At 50.0% G+C, this 15,432-nt stretch overlaps 7 protein-coding genes across 7 annotated transcripts; 4 read left to right on the top strand and 3 right to left on the bottom strand.

Annotated features, from left to right (window-relative positions):
* The first annotated feature begins 897 nt into the window (after positions 1–897).
* J3D65DRAFT_623241 (uncharacterized protein) lies at positions 898–2,455 on the top strand. The gene is made up of 2 exons (XM_066800144.1): positions 898–963; positions 1,012–2,455. The coding sequence occupies exons 1-2, from the start codon at positions 931–933 to the stop codon at positions 2,203–2,205; spliced, it is 1,227 nt and encodes a 408-aa protein (XP_066656508.1). The 5' UTR covers positions 898–930; the 3' UTR covers positions 2,206–2,455.
* Positions 2,253–3,234, bottom strand: J3D65DRAFT_623240 (uncharacterized protein). Its single transcript, XM_066800143.1, has 3 exons — positions 3,158–3,234; positions 2,767–3,085; positions 2,253–2,708 (listed from the first exon to the last, which is right to left on the bottom strand). Exons 1-3 carry the CDS (start codon positions 3,166–3,168, stop codon positions 2,502–2,504), a joined length of 537 nt encoding a protein of 178 aa, XP_066656507.1. The 5' UTR covers positions 3,169–3,234; the 3' UTR covers positions 2,253–2,501.
* A 93-nt stretch (positions 3,235–3,327) lies between these two features.
* On the top strand, positions 3,328–6,158 carry J3D65DRAFT_651230 (RNA12 protein-domain-containing protein). The gene is made up of 2 exons (XM_066802441.1): positions 3,328–3,641; positions 3,696–6,158. The coding sequence occupies exons 1-2, from the start codon at positions 3,455–3,457 to the stop codon at positions 6,008–6,010; spliced, it is 2,502 nt and encodes an 833-aa protein (XP_066656506.1). The 5' UTR covers positions 3,328–3,454; the 3' UTR covers positions 6,011–6,158.
* Positions 6,054–7,920, bottom strand: J3D65DRAFT_623228 (uncharacterized protein). Its single transcript, XM_066800142.1, has 7 exons — positions 7,549–7,920; positions 7,416–7,498; positions 7,217–7,361; positions 7,034–7,069; positions 6,816–6,983; positions 6,320–6,758; positions 6,054–6,267 (listed from the first exon to the last, which is right to left on the bottom strand). Exons 1-7 carry the CDS (start codon positions 7,732–7,734, stop codon positions 6,227–6,229), a joined length of 1,098 nt encoding a protein of 365 aa, XP_066656505.1. The 5' UTR covers positions 7,735–7,920; the 3' UTR covers positions 6,054–6,226.
* A 202-nt stretch (positions 7,921–8,122) lies between these two features.
* Positions 8,123–10,157, top strand: J3D65DRAFT_645720 (uncharacterized protein; the record flags this gene model as incomplete). Its single annotated transcript, XM_066802228.1, has 3 exons — positions 8,123–8,143; positions 8,202–9,048; positions 9,097–10,157. The coding sequence occupies 3 exons, from the start codon at positions 8,123–8,125 to the stop codon at positions 10,155–10,157; spliced, it is 1,929 nt and encodes a 642-aa protein (XP_066656504.1).
* Positions 10,158–10,345: 188 nt separating this feature from the next.
* Positions 10,346–11,473, top strand: J3D65DRAFT_351504 (uncharacterized protein). Its single transcript, XM_066795543.1, has one exon. It carries the CDS (start codon positions 10,535–10,537, stop codon positions 11,174–11,176), a length of 642 nt encoding a protein of 213 aa, XP_066656503.1. The 5' UTR covers positions 10,346–10,534; the 3' UTR covers positions 11,177–11,473.
* J3D65DRAFT_351503 (uncharacterized protein) lies at positions 11,474–12,939 on the bottom strand. The gene is made up of 3 exons (XM_066795542.1): positions 12,711–12,939; positions 11,592–12,663; positions 11,474–11,533 (listed from the first exon to the last, which is right to left on the bottom strand). The coding sequence occupies exons 1-2, from the start codon at positions 12,716–12,718 to the stop codon at positions 11,829–11,831; spliced, it is 843 nt and encodes a 280-aa protein (XP_066656502.1). The 5' UTR covers positions 12,719–12,939; the 3' UTR covers positions 11,474–11,533; positions 11,592–11,828.
* Between the last annotated feature and the right edge of the window lie 2,493 nt (positions 12,940–15,432).

The raw sequence follows: 15,432 nt of genomic DNA, 5'->3' as shown, positions 1-15,432 counted from the left end.
TTTGCTTTTCTTTCGCTTGATGCTAATGGTAATTATGTTCTTCGTGTGTATCTTTGTGGTGGAATTGATGTCTTGTCGTCTCTTTTCGTATTGCGCGCTTCCATAGTCGCGTTGAAGCAGTCACCACGAGCCCTGCGACGGGAGATTTGCTCTGCCATCTCGCGCCAGACTGAGGTTGGTTGGTGTTGGCTTATGCGACGACTTGCTCGGCCACGGGCGCCGGCTTGGGCTGCACTGGCTGCGGGTGCATGGCGAGTAGAAGCGGTGAGAAGAGCAGGACCAGGAAGACGGTGAGCAGAACCAGAGGCACCGTGATTTGGGCCTGCAGAGACTTTCTCGGCTTGGTGGCGCGGCGGCTGGGAGAAGGCATTTTTTTCCTTGTTGATGAGGAGCCGGGTGTATTTGGTGGAGCTCTGGCGAGGTAGCTGGGTTTGGGGTGGTGGCAAATAAAAGAAAGGCTTGGAGTGTTTATGTGATGGTCAAGAAGCAGGGCGAGAAGGCGAGCATTTGAAGAAGCAAAGTGTGGGGACGGTTGGGGATACGGTGACGGCGTTTGATGGCGATGAGCAGTGATCCGCGCTTGGGGAATTCAGGGGGATTTCGGACGGCAATAACTAAGGCGTGCGCCGGTCAGCAAGCGTGGTACGACAGGCACGCGCGAAGCAATTGGAGCAGCGGAGAGGGAGCTGCGGTGCCGTGGCCATTGTTGTGAGCGTGTGACGGAGGTCAATGTTGTGGAATCTTCAGTCAGCGAGGGATGAGAGAGCTGCACCCCGCCCCCTGGCTCGACTCGGCCTCTTTCGCTTACCGAGTCAGTTTTGCCCGGACCCCTGCGACGATCTGCTGCCCAGCCCGTGCGCCATCTGGTTGCCCCTCCGAAAAGTCACTGCACAAACATCCAACTGCACATTACCTGACACACACATCACCATGCTCTCCCTGCCCCCGATAATTCCGCGCGAGGTATGTCTAACACACCAATTTGGAATCGCCATCTCTGACCTGCTCCAGGACCTCTCCGCGTGGCACTCCTCGCCCCATTTGCCCTCCCACTCTCCACCGCCTCAGAACAACCTTCTGCAGCAGCTTCAAGAACGTCCCAATGGCCATCCCCACCGCAATCGCCGCAGCCAGCCCACTCGCTCTGCCGCTCTCGCCGCCCTGGTCAACGATGAGAACATAATCGAGCAGCGCAAGCTCAACGTGCGCCGCTTTGGCGCCGGCTGGCTGCGCCCTCCCGGCATCGCAAAAACTTTCCAGGCCGCCGAGGATGAAGCCTTGGAGCGCGAGGAGCAGGAGATACTCGCCCAGCGCGAGGCTGCCATGATGGATCTCGCAAACGCCCAGGAGCAGAGAGAAGAGGAAATGAGGAGACGGGAAATGATTGAGCGCGGAGCTGCCGAGGAGGAAGCCGCAGCCGAACCCCACGGTGGCGACCAAGACCTCGACGCCGAGGTCCCTGACTTGGACGCAGACATACCAGAGGGTGGCTTGGATGACAGCGATGATGAGGACGACGACGACGAGGATGATGGTGAAGACGACGACGATGAAGAAGAAGAAGAGGATGATGACGGCGAGGACGACGACGACGAAGAGGACAACAGCGGCGAGGAAGAGAGTGAAGACGCACCAGAAGTCACTGAGATGACAGAAGCCCATGACGTCACTTTCAACGAGGAGAGCATGTACGGGGACGCCAGTCTCCTGGCAGAAGACCAGGGCCAAGACCTCGAAGATGCGCAGCAATGGGTGGAACGCGAAGAGGCGGAAATGGCGGGCGACCTGCAAGACGAACGAGACCTCGACGACGAGATTATGGAGGCCGGGAGCTACGAGCACACTGATACCGAGCTCGAAGAGGAGTCGACAATCAACGAGTCGGCGCACAGTATCCACATCGATTCGAGTGAGCTCCGAAGTAGCAACAGGCTCGGCCAACGAACAAGACAGTCGCAAACGTCAGGAAACGCAAACTCCAACGGCTCGGATCCGTTTAGACGTTCCCGCTCCTCCCAGCAGAACAGCATTCCCAGTTTCAACCTTAACCGCGGTACTCCTCGCGGCAGCTTTCTCAGTGACGGCCCGAGTTCGCTGCTTGGAGATGGTACGTCCTTGCTCAGTAGCAGTCCAAATGCAGGACGCGGAAGGGGGAATCCGTCGTGGATGCAACCTCCCCCTCGCCCCGATTGGCGTCGTGGATAACAGTTTGGATTCTTCGCTTTGAAAAGGGCCTCGTGGTTCTACGACATCCATGAAATCGGCGTATAGGATCCGTGAAAAATAATTACTGTGCTCCAAGGAGCGAAAAACATTACATACAGGAGTTGCATGATGCCGGCATGCCTCCAAACTCTACAGGTTATGTCTTCAAAATATACCCCAAACGCCGTGCTTTTGCGCGTTGTATTCTTTTGCCTTGGCGAACCATAGCTCCCATATCTCTTGTTGCGCGTACCCGTGAAATATATGGTGTTGTAAAGGGATGGGCGGTCCGGCCATCAGAATAGCCACACGTACCAAAAGAGCAGAATGACGGCGGCGAAAAAGGCCAGCCACACCTTCCAGCCAACGCCGGTCCTCTCGGCCATGCGCAACATGCGATTCACTGTGCCGCGCAAACGCACACGCGTATTGTCGAAAGAATTGTTCATCTTCTCGGCCAATGCCGTCGAGTCGCGGATCTCGTCTCCGATGGCCGTTGTAATCTGCGACGCCCAAGTCAACAATGGTCGCGCGCGCCAGTGTACTCTAGATCAGACTCACGCTCTTGAGCATCTTGACCTTGGCGCTCATGCCCTCCAAGTTTTCCTCATTCTGGCTCTCCAGCTCGCTCAAGACGGCATCGCTGTATTGGCCCTTGGAGTTGGGCGTCGCGCTGCGGAAGCCGCCGTTTTGGCTCGAGGAGCCAGAGGAGCCCGGGTACGCGGAAAAGGCGGGACCGTTGGCGCCGGGGATGCCGTAGCCTGCGCCGGAAGACGGCCTGCTCGAGGGTCGCGAATGTGGGGAGGGCGATGCTTTCCGCTGCTCATAGGGGGAGAAGAGCGCGGAGCGGGCGTCGCGCTGGTAGAGGTTGGAGTTGAATCTGTGGAGGAGGATTAGTTAGCTTCGGGCCCGGCAGCGATGGACGGCGAAGCCGCACCTGGAAATCCCTAACCTTGAAGACATGGTTGGAGGGCAGTAGATGTGTGTTCAAGACAAAGCCCGGGACAGCGACGGGAGTTTAGTTGTGGGATGGCGGGTGTCTGGGGAACAGGCCAGCTGGGGCGGGCGAGTGGGACCATAAGCGCAGTGCGTGCATGTACCGTACCGTAGCTTGCTATGGCCTCTCATGTGGGTGGTCTCGATGTCGATCCCGCCTCCACCGCGACTGCTCCGCTGCCCTGCGCATGAAAACCGGCTCTGACCTGCCACGTCGCCGTCACCATGTCGTGAAAAAACTTCTACGCCCCTCATGAACATCAGCGTTGGCAGGCTGGGTCTGCGGACCAGTCGCCTCGCCGTCGGCCTTGAGCTGGCGGGCACGAGATGCATCTCTTCCACCACCAAGAAACAGATCAAGTCGACCCTGGAAGCAGGCGAGGACAAGTCTGGCCATATACGCCTGCAGAAATCCAACCAGGCCCTTCTGTTCTTCGATCGTACGTCGTCAGCTTCATTCTTGCAGCCAAGCAATACTAACTGAACCCTTTCAGATGTCTTCCCTCTCAAGCTCCAGTGGCTCATGCGCCTCCCGCTCCAGAGCGAGAAGCGGTTTCCCTCCCTGATGAAATACCTCAAAGGCCCCTACGTTGCTGCTGCTGATCCCACGGCCGTCCTCAAAAAATGCACCGCATTGCAAAAAGCTCAGGTCCAGGTCGAGACAGTGCTTCCCCGTCTTAAAGAAGGCGGAGCCTTTGTCAAAATCAACCACGATCCTTCTGTCAACCCCGACGTCATCGAATCCGAAATCATCAAGCATCTCAAGGCATCTCCCATCAAGCCTTGGTGGAACCCATTTCAGCGCATGCGCGCGCGACTTGTGCGTGGTCAGCCGTGGGTTGAGGATCTCTACCGCCTTCCTAGCTCTCGTCTCAAGGTCGAGTACCTGCCTGCAGAGTCGGGTACTGAAGCGTCTGCCCTGTCTTCGGAGCAGCTCTACAGCATCTTCAGGCCCTATGGCAAGCTCAAGGATATCATCCCCCAGCCGCCAGACAGCAAGTTGGAGCCCAAGTTTGCCTTTTTGGATTTTGCGCTGGTCCAGCGAGCCATACTCGCCAAGAACTGTCTCCATGGCATCAAGCTGTTGGAAAACCAGGGAGGGGGCAAGTCTGGAACTGTCATTCGCCTGACTTACGAACCCCGAAGAAAGTCGCACTGGATTCGCGACTGGCTCCTTGGCCATCCTCGCATCGTCATTCCCGCCCTCATTGCCATCATCGGTACCATTACGGTGTCCGTTTTTGATCCCATTCGCACGTTTTTTGTCAAGGCCCACGTCACAAGGACATTCAGTCTGGGCGACAACAAAGTCTACGCTTGGTTCAAGCACCGTGCCACGGATTTGATGTCTTTCCGCCACAACCCCGAGGATGATGCAGGGATGGATGCCATCTGGGATGACCGCAAGGAGAACATTGACCAAATTCGAGCGTGGCTCATGGAGGACCACGATACCTTCATCATCGTGCAGGGGCCTCGTGGATCTGGAAAGAAGGAGCTCATTGACGAAGCCCTCAAGCACCGCCGCCACAAGGTGACGATTGATTGCAAGCCCATTCAAGAGGCCCGTAGCGAAAGTGCCACCATCAGCGCAGCCGCTGGTCAAGTTGGCTACAGGCCTGTCTTCTCGTGGATGAACAGCTTCAGCGGCATGATCGATCTCGCCGCCCAAGGTGCCGCTGGCGTCAAGACTGGGTTCTCCGAAACCCTCGATGGCCAATTGGACAAAATTTGGAACACAACCTCGTACGCGCTAAGAGGTATCGCTCTTGAGGGACGAAAGAAAGATGACAAGGATGCGAATCTGAGCGACGACGAGTGGCTCGAGGCTCATTCGGAGCGTAGACCGGTTGTTGTGATTGACAACTTCCTCTACAAGGGCCAAGAAGACGGTCTTCTCTTTGACAAGATTTCAGAGTGGGCCGCCAGGATCACCAACGCCAATCTAGCTCACGTCATCTTCTTGACGCATGACTCGTCTTTCAGCAAGTCTCTGGGCAAGGCTCTGCCTAATCGCGTCTTCAGGCAGATATCACTCAGCGATTGCTCCCCAGACGTTGCCAAACGCTTCGTCATCAAGCACCTCGACGCTGCAGATGAAGACGACGTTGAGTCCATCGGAGAGCACAAGAATCTTACACGTTCTCAACGTCGCAAGGATCTGAACGAACTGGACGAGTGCATTTCTGCCCTTGGTGGCCGCCTCACCGACTTGGAATTTTTGGCCCGGCGTATCAAGGGCGGCGAGACACCCAAGAAGGCCGTCAGCCAGATCATCGAGCAATCTGCCTCTGAGATCATCAAGCTTTACATCACCGGACTGGACGGCAGCTCGCGCCGCTGGACTCCAGAGCAGGCCTGGCTGCTCATCAAGCAGCTGGCGCAGCAAGAGACGCTCAAATACAACGCCATGTTGCTCAACGACCTGTACAAGAGCGAGGGCGAGCAGGTGCTGCAAGCCCTCGAGCAGGCTGAACTCATCACCATTTCGTCTGCCAATGGGCGTCCAACAAGCATCAAGCCGGGCAAGCCTGTGTACCAATCTGCTTTCAAGAAGCTCACAGACGACCGCGTGCTCAAAGCGAGACTTGATTTGGCCATCATGGCCGAACAAACCAAGATCGAGAACAAGAGTATTGACAAGTACGAGACGGAGCTGCGGCTCTTGGGCGAGCTGCCAAAGCAACCGTACGAGATCTCGCCGAGGATCCAATGGTTGCTGGGCAAGATCGCGACTTCTCAGGCCAAGATTGAAGCTTACGAAACCGAGGTTGGCCAATTGAAGAAGGTGCTCCTGGAAGAGTACTGAGCGGGAGGATGAGGTGGTGTCTGTGTAGCATTTACATGTTGCAGGCTTGGTGACGAGATGTACGATTTGTAAATAATGCCGCGATGAATGTAACGAGATACACTGGGTGCGAACACCCCACTTCAATCATGTACTGTCTGAATTTGATGCATCAATTTTCATAAGATCAAGCCAAAGTGAATGAAAAGGGCTTTCCTAGTGCTCAATTTGCCGACGTTAGAAAATGGCGTGCCCGTTGACATGCGTGCTTACGCCACCTGGAAGAAGTCAGCCAACCAGCCTCCATGCTCATATTCAGATGACACATACCGGGACAGTTTGCGGGGGCGCTGGAGAAGAAGAACGTCCACCGCTTGCGCTCTCTACACTTCTGGACGAGTCCCTCCAGATCCAACATCTCGCCAAGCGGCATCCCCCAGAGAGCGAGGATGTACTCGTGCAGATACCAGCCATACTGGGTGGGCCACGCCTCAAAGGACGGCGCGTCGCCGGCGACGGCAGCAAAGTAGCAGTCGTGGAGCCAGTCGAGCATGGCCGTCTCCTGCTTCAGCCCGGCCCAGCGCTGGCCCGACTCCGCCGACAGGTCGGAGTGCCGTTGGGCCAGGGCGTTGCGCTCGTCGCGCGGCTTTTGGTGGTACGCTTCGACGAAGCCGGTCCGGATGAAGACGATATCGCCGATTTGGATGTCGCCGCCTTTCGCCGCCGGGCGGATGTCAAGGCCTTGGTCTTTGCCGCACGCTTCCAGCTCCTGCAAGGTCTGGTGTCAGTTGTCTTGTGCGGAGAATGAGAATTGGCGGCGGCTGACCTCGTAGCTGATTTCGTAGTGGTCATAGGGGTCGTACTCGATTCCCTTCTTTTTGGCGTAGCTGAGGTAGTCTATTAGAACACCTCGACCGGCGATGCCGTGCTCGGCCCAATGGTGAATTGAGCACTTGAGGTTGGCGTTTGGCCCAACAATGTCGTCACCTTTGGTCTATGCGGTGTCAGTCTTGCTGCGGATGAATTATTTACTAATCAACATACGTTATTATAAAAGGATCCTGTCGGCAGATGGGAAAACTGTCCGTTTGTTAGCTGGCTTCTTGCAAGGGGGCCTCGGATTGAATCCGAGCGGAGACGCCAGGCCAGGCCCAGCTCTTTCAGAGATAGGCTTTCGAGGAGGCAACACTCCGAGCGCAATGATTAGATTTGTGAAAATTGACGTACATGGCGGAATCCGTCCCACTGTGTTCCACTTTGGGTGTTCAGTGAATACTTGTCGTCGTACGCTTTGTTTTCGACGAGAGTTTTGATCTCATGCTGGAAGGCCTCCCGCTCAAAGGCAGGCACCTCCGGGACATTAAGGGGGAGACTGGTCGACAACGTCAGCTTCAGCGAAGACGATGTCTGATGTGGAAATATGTACTTCACTGGCACAATTTCTCCGGTCCGTATTTCCTTTGAGGCGGCCAAGACACGCGAGGGGGTGAGGAGATTCAGTCTTCCGATCTGACGAGCACTGTGAGTGATTGGTACTTGGACTGGCCGGGCTCACGAACAAAGTCATCTTTTCCCCAAACCCACGCGGCTCCTTCTGGTGCACCGTCGACCTTGAGGAGCTCGTTCCTGGTGGGGAACTCGGTAGAATCAGGATTCCATGGAAGAGCCATTGCCTTTTGGCTGGATTTCAAGAGATTTCCAATTTGGGAAAGGCGGCGTGCTGCCGCGCCCGTGTAGTCAGACATGATGGCCAACTGAGGGAAGGGGGCACGGGGCAATTTATATTGGCGAAAAGGAGTAGATGATTAGTATCGTCCTGGGAACAGTGTATGAAGGCCAAGGGCGGCCGATCCCCGCACATTTCGAGTAGCGCCGTCATGGCCGATGGATTGTAGCCGCGGGTGTGAGGGTGGAGACTGCAGAAGGATTCGTCCCACATGGCATGGAGAACGGAATGGCGACGCGGGGCTGGTGGGGAATTTCCTTACCGCCTACTGGGTGGAGAACACGAGTCAGCACCGGACACGACTATTTCTCTCTGAACGTCATAGCTTCGCGCACCGGGCAGCCTGAACCGCTTAACCCAACCGCCCAACTCTCAGCCTGCCTCTCCAACAGCGCTCTGCCCACAACATGTTCAAGAAGAAGCCGAACGTATAATAATCTCTCCATCTCTTGGCTACATGCACACTGCTCACAAGCTCTTGGACAGATCAAACCCCTCTCCCCGATCAAGAACTCGGAGCGGCGCAAGCTTGCGGACCATATCATATCTGACCTGGGTCTCACGGTACCCTCCAGCGATAATGCCGACCCAGAGGATAAGGCGGGCTTGACTGCTCTAAGGAATTCCTTGTTGCCGGATGGCTCCCTCTCCGCGCGCTTTGCGACAACGGCCGGCCCCGACGCGAAAAAAGTTTCTGGCACCATTTACGTCGGCGCATATCCGAACCAAGACCTGAGAGTCTTGTGGGTCAAGCTCGAGGAGAGGGTCTACCCCACCGTTTACACTTTATGGCATAACCCTGGGGTCCTCCCACTGCTGCACACCCCATCCTTTGTGGTCGAGAAGTTGCAGGGTGGTGCGGATCTCATGACACCAGGCCTGCAAAATGGGCCGCCTTTCCCAGAGAAAGCCAAGGAAGGTGCCGCTGTCGCTATCGCATCTCTAGAATCGCCAACGGTACCAATGGCTGTCGGAGTCTGCGAAATTGACGTTAGTGCGCTGCGAGACGTTCGCGGAGCAAAGGGCCATGCCGTAAAGATGATTCAATGGGCGGGAGACGAGCTTTGGGCATGGAGCACCGGAGGAAAGCCAGGCATATCTCCGCCTGAACATTTGGATGGCTGGTTGGCCAACCAGTCCGATGTGGAGCAAATACAGGCCCAACTGGACGCGGCAGATCTGCAAGATGAGGATGACAACGGCGGCGTGAATCTGCCCTCGGTTGGCAAGAATGACTCGCGGCCGGCTGGCGCAGCGGATAATGCGCGCGACACCAATTTGCCTGCAGACGACCAACCAGATGTTGTCGAAGATAAAGAGTTGACAACCAAAGGTCAGCCGCTTCCTTCCTCCTCCATTCAACAGCATGCTGACTGGACAGAAATCGACGAGGCTTTCAAGAATGCTTTCTTGTACGGGGTCCGCCACTTTATGGAAACAAGCAAAAATGAGCCGAACTACGGGCTTTCTTTTCCGCTTTCACAGTCGTTCGTCATGTCGAACCTGGTCCAGCCTTTCCTCCCCGCATACACTCCAGCACAAGCAGCATCTCTACTAATCAAAAAAACATCCTACAAGAATATCAAGAAATTCATCAAATCCCTGGACAAAGCACAGATCATCAAAGCCAAAGATCAAAATAACAACGAGGTTGTGATCCTGGATATCGACTTCGAAGACCAGGCAATCAAGAACTTCAAGCCATATCGACTTCCAAAGAAGGAGACAGGTTCAGGGTCTGGAAAGACAAGTACTTCAGCTGCTACGGGCGACGGGTCGGATAGCTCCGTTGGCCAGAAGTTGAAGAGGGTGGAGCTCTTCAAACCGAAGGAGCGGCTCTCGCCTCTTTTCTCTGCCGTCAAAGCCGATCCAAAGGGCTTCTACACGCCAGCCGAGCTACGACCGATTGTTACAGCTTACATCGAAGCCGAAAATCTCATTTCGCCCAAAAACAAGCGCATCGTCACTATGAACCCAATTCTCGCCAATGCAGTGTTTGACGGCAGCGTGAAATCCGACAAGGACGTCATCAACAAGGGCTTCGTCTTGCGCGACGCGCTTGTTGACCGTGTACTGGCTTCGTGTGCCCCATTCCATGCCATCTTGCGCAATGACGATACTTTGGAATCGACGAAGCCCAAGGCAGGTGCCGCTCCAAGGATCAGCATTGTTTTGGAAACTCGCTCTGGGAACAAGACGGTGACCAAGGCAAGTGGAGTCGAGGCCTACTTCGTAAACCCACAAGCGTTGGCGGACGAGTTGAGGAAGACGTGTGCTAGTTCGACTAGCGTTGAGAGATTGGTGGGCAGCAGTCCCAAGAATCCAGTGATGGAAGTGATGGTACAGGGACCCCAGAAAGATGCTGTGCTGAAGGCGCTGGAAAAGAGGGGAGTGCCGGCCAGGTTGGTTGAGGTCTTGGACAAGACAAAAAAGAAAAAATAGGCACGATATGGCGAAAGGCTTTGGACGAAGACTGTTAGAGAAGAAGCTGGCTAGCAGACTTTGATGGTCATTCACCTATTGCTACACTATGGGCTTGGTTGCAGTAACCCTGATGGGTTCGGTGGAAATTTGCTCCGATTCTGGATGGTCACGGTGTCTTTATCGCTGTGTCGAAGCACAGCCTCTACTGCTTTATTAACTTGACGCTCGACGTCATCAAGGGATTTCTCATGGCGATCGAGGAGCTGTGCCATGAATCCATCGCCGTAGTCCGAGTCGACAGGATTTATTCTACTATAGCAATCACTCCAACTTGAACAAACATCGATTCATTATGCCAACAGCTCCGGAACCCGGTTCGTTATAGACAACCCCCAATGAAAACAATTGACTCCTCTCGGCCACGGATTTGGGTATTCGAATTCATCCTGGAAGGGGGCGCAGGAGCTCAAAAGAAAGATATAGGACCAACCACCGCAGTCTGTATAGCCGTGTCAAGAAAAGCTGTTAGCTGGCGCTTCGTGACGGGAAACCGCACATGGCCGTCGTCGCTCCTTCCTCTTGGTCGCGGCTCAGCGACGCTGAGGGCAGTTCCGGCGCACCTCTCTGACATAGTCGGAATCTTCGTCGCCGCTTTCGAATACTGGCTCGCCTCTGCTCGCCGCCCACATGACGGCATTCCTCTGCGGTTGCTGGCCCTGGTACGCCGCGCAGCGAGGGCAGCGGGCCGTATCGTTGCGGTTAACGACCTCTGTTGCAACCTGACGGCAAGCGGAGCCGCAGGGCCAGCTTTGGGTGAAGCCACCGCGGTGGCCGCAGGGGAAGAGGATGTTGAAGCGGGTTGCGCCACACATCTTGATCTGCCACTTGGGCTCTTGCCAAGTCTTGCGTCGGTTTGCTTGATGTTCAAACGCTCAGGACTGCTTGCTCTCGGCCTCTGCGGCAAGTCTTCTGGGGTTGTTTGCTTGTTCCTTTGTATATTCATTTTACGGATTTGGTCTCTCCGACTTCGTCCATGAACTTGGACTTGAACTTTTACGGGGTGTGTGTCTTGATAAGAAAAGCAAGGTCCTCGAAGTGCTTTTATATGCTCTAGCCCAATCTCCAGGACAGCTGTCTCTCATATTGTTAACATGTTCTGTTTGTGGTGATCATTATTCTTGATTGCGGCTTTTCATTATGCGCTTACGGTGTCGTTGGTCCCATAGCATTTATTGAACAAGCCCAGTTCTATGGGACAATAAAAAAGAAGGTTTTGGAAATGCGTGAGGTACACTTCTTTGCCACCACGCGAGGAGGTCACCTTTGCGTGGCCTACACCGGAGAAAATTCAGGGTCTGGGACCCTCGTTTTGTGGACACAAGCACCCCTGGCGACTTCACACATGTCAGCCTTGCGCACATGTCACGCGCGAGACATTTCCTGGCTGCTCACCTGATTCGCTCTTCAGGTAATTGCGGAAGTGGAGTCTTTAGGACGGTGTTGATGGAGATACAACCCTCCCGTGGACTGGACGGAACCCAATCTACTCCCTCTCTTTATGATCGTCGCATTTTCCATGCATTGTACGCCTCTCTGTCCGATTCAAACCCCAGTTGCTTCAACTCTGACGCTAAGAGCTCGCTCCATGCCCACAGTTCATTTGGGCGGTCTTCCAGCGCAAATCCGTAGCTAATATGGGGCTTTAGAGCAACGTAGAATGTTGGGAGAGAATGCAGCTGATTCCCAATCTATGACTGCTTGCACTTCTCCATCGCGGCCAATGATGATGTTGGTCGGGCCAAGATCAGAGTGGTAGAAAACAAAGCTGGGCCCCATCTTCATGGGTAAGAAGTACTCAGCCGCGTACTCTCGGTCCTGCACGTCCCAGATCAGCGGCTTCCACGAAGGATAATCCTCTGTGGCCTTTGGGATCAGAAAAAGCTCCGTTGGTCCGCATCCTGACGCTGTTTGGAACTTTGTTGACGTTTGTGTTGACATCGTGGCACAGAAGGCTGCGACTTGCGCTGCAATCGACAGGCGTTGTGCGTTTGAAAGTGAAGGCCACACCCTGTCCAAGCGATTGCCTCTAACGGTCTCAAGGATGGTAAACGTCCTGTTGAGTGGCTCGTCGATCCATGCGAAGAGCACCCTCGCGGTCGGGACTCTGGAGAAGTGTTTGTTGACGAAGGCGATGGTCTCATGTTCCAGCTGCATCCCAGGTATCCAACTTTTGACCTTGCAGACAATTCCACCCAGTGTCCAGACAGCAGAAGAAGTTCCTGCCCGGTGTAACAAATGGTCTTCGGGTAAAGAAGTTCCGGGAACATCGCCGTGCGGGCGCAAGGGACTGTCTGCTTCTGTCGCTTTTCGAAGGCTGTAGTAGTGGCCGTTGTTTTCATCCTCCCATGTCACGAGGGCTCTCTCGTGTGGCTTGAAGCCTTGCTCGCAAATTATGGCTGATCCAAGCGACCAACGCCCCGGCCCTGTCTGGTGGACTGAATCGGTAATCAGAGGATCCATTTCGCTTCAATTGTCAGAGAGCACTGGTACCCGATGAAGGGGTTCACTCACCAAAACATGTTTGTGGAGAAAGAGAAGCTAAATTGACGTTGATGGGACCACTGACCAGTAAGTTCAGAAAATGAGGTTGTCAAATTGGGCACATCAGCGCAGTTAAAGACCTTATAGTAACATACATGGTAGGTGGCACAGCAGATTAAGCGCCACGGACGTGTTACGGCGCCTAGTAGAGCAAATCAATGCAGACTACTAATAATTAATAGGTAAGGACTAAGGGAAGTCATCACGCGGCTAGTATAGAATAATAAAAACTTACTTCTCCTCCTAGGCTAGATGTATCAGGCTATTATATATATATAAGTATTTATTTAGTTAGTTATTTATTTATTAGTTAGTATAATATCTCTTAAAAGTCTAAGACTATAGAGATAAAGTATTATAGTACCTAGTAGAGTAAGTCTTATAGACAACTAATAATTAATAGGTAAGGAGTAAGAGTAGTTATTATATAGCCTAGAAATTTACTATACTATTAAGTTTAAGACTAGAGATTATTATGACTTATAAGATTCTTATTTTATAGGTTAGGGCTAAAGGTAAACTACTAGAGAATATATATATATCTTAATTAAATATAATAAGTTAAAAGAATAAAATATAAAAGATACTTACTTCCTATCTATTTCCTAACCTTCTCTTTATACTTTTCTATCTCTAAACCTTTATATAAGGGTTAGTGGTTATTATTAGGTTATCTATAAAGGTAAGGTATTAATAGGTTATTATACTATATCTATCTAAGGCTATAGTAGCTAGTATTAGCCTAAGCTATAGCTATTATAGGTTAGCTAAAAACCTATAATTATATTAAATACTACTTAGTATTAAGTACTAGGTATACCTATACTATAACTACTAGCTATAACTATAAGCTATATATACTAAAGTTACCTAACTCCCTAAGAGCCTTAGCTACTTAGATAACTTAACCCTAGTACTTATATATATAATACTAATATAATAATAGAAATAAGAATAGAACCCCCTATACCTATAGTAGGGACTTAACTAAGTAATTAGTTTTAAAAAGTATATTACTACTATTAAGCTAGTAAGCTACTATATAATATAGGATTAAGATAAGATCTTATTCTCTTATAGTACCTACCTTCCTTCTATTATAATTCCTAAGGTAAGTTAGGTAATAGAATATAAAAGGATCTTATTATATAGATACTATAGATAGCTATCTTTATTTTCTTATAATTAATACTCCTAAGTAGACTTACTACTAATTTAACTTCTACCTTATTTATATACTCTCCTTACTTAGCTTTATCTCCTATACTTATATACCCTAGTACTAGTATAGCACTACTAGTCAGCACCGTTTTTATAGCTCTAGAAGGTTATTTTTAGCATTATTATTCCTATTCCTAATAGTGATTTTAGCTCTAATATAAGTAGGGGATTAGGCTAGTATAATAATAGGATAATATATAGCTCTAGAATCTTAGAAAATTATAGTTCTATATAGTTTAGTAGTAATAATAATAGCTAATAAAAGTATAGGTAAACTTAGTATCTTTAGTAGTATTAGGAGGTCTTATATTATTAGTATTTTTAGTAGTAGATTAGCTAGTTATATGCCCCCTTTTATAGCTACTTATAGAGAGACTACTAGTATAAATAAAGTCTTTCATACTTAGTTAAACTATAGTCTACTAAATACTTAGTTATTTATTTATTTATACTTATTATTTATACCTAAGTCTTATACTACTTAAATAATAAAATTATAGCTAGATAGTAGCTTATTTTAGTTAGTTTAGTAGTTATTTTAGTCCTATCCTATAGAGCCTACTTATTTACTACTAGTTACTATCTCTTATACCTCTTTAGGTACTAGTATTTTAGCTAGCTAAGTAAGTATATTAGTAAGTAGCTAATTCTACCTATATTTTATAGTATAGCTTCTATAGATTAGGAGCTTCTTATTACCTAATTATATAGATATATAATATTAGTAGAAATTAGGTAAGTAAAAGGCTATAGGATATTACTAATAAGTTCTATTAATTTTACCCTCCCCTACCTAGCCTATTATTATATATTTACTATACTAGTTACTATTACTATACTTACTACTATTTACTTATTTATCCTAAATATTACTTTATAGATACTATATAAGCTATAAGATTAATATTTATAATTATATAGTAGGTTAGTATATAAATTATAGAATAATAATACTATACTATCCTATTTTAATTAGTTCTATTTTTATTAAGTATAATATTATTCTAGGTATCTCTACCTATAAAGTAGAGGAGGTAAGCCTAGGTAATTAGTTCTCTAGTTTTTCTATAATTATTTTATAGATATTAGACTATTAAGGTCTAATAAGTTTCTAGGACTATTCTATTATACTATAAGGTTAGTAGTTTATATAATAAGTTATAAAAGTAGATTTAGATATAATTATATAATAAATTTAATAACTAAGCTATAAGAATTATAAGTACTTCTAGTAGCTTTTAAGGAGGAAGAGGTATATTAGGAGAAGGATAAGGAAGAAGGATAGGGTCTTATAGTAGTAGCTACTCCTTAAGTAGCGAATAGTAGGGGCCTATAATTATATATAGAGGACTATTAATATTAGTCCTACTACTAGTAATTAATTTATAAGTACCCTTATAAGGTATAGAAATAGCTTAGGTACTATTTAGGCTATTTATTAGACTAGGAGTACCTCCTATAATTATACTAC

Source organism: Phyllosticta citribraziliensis, assembly GCF_038025025.1.
Source record: "Phyllosticta citribraziliensis strain CPC 17464 chromosome Unknown J3D65scaffold_5, whole genome shotgun sequence".
NCBI lineage: Eukaryota > Fungi > Ascomycota > Dothideomycetes > Botryosphaeriales > Phyllostictaceae > Phyllosticta > Phyllosticta citribraziliensis.
The sequence above is the reverse complement of the archived record's forward strand: the minus strand, read 5'-3'. Positions and strand labels throughout refer to the sequence as shown.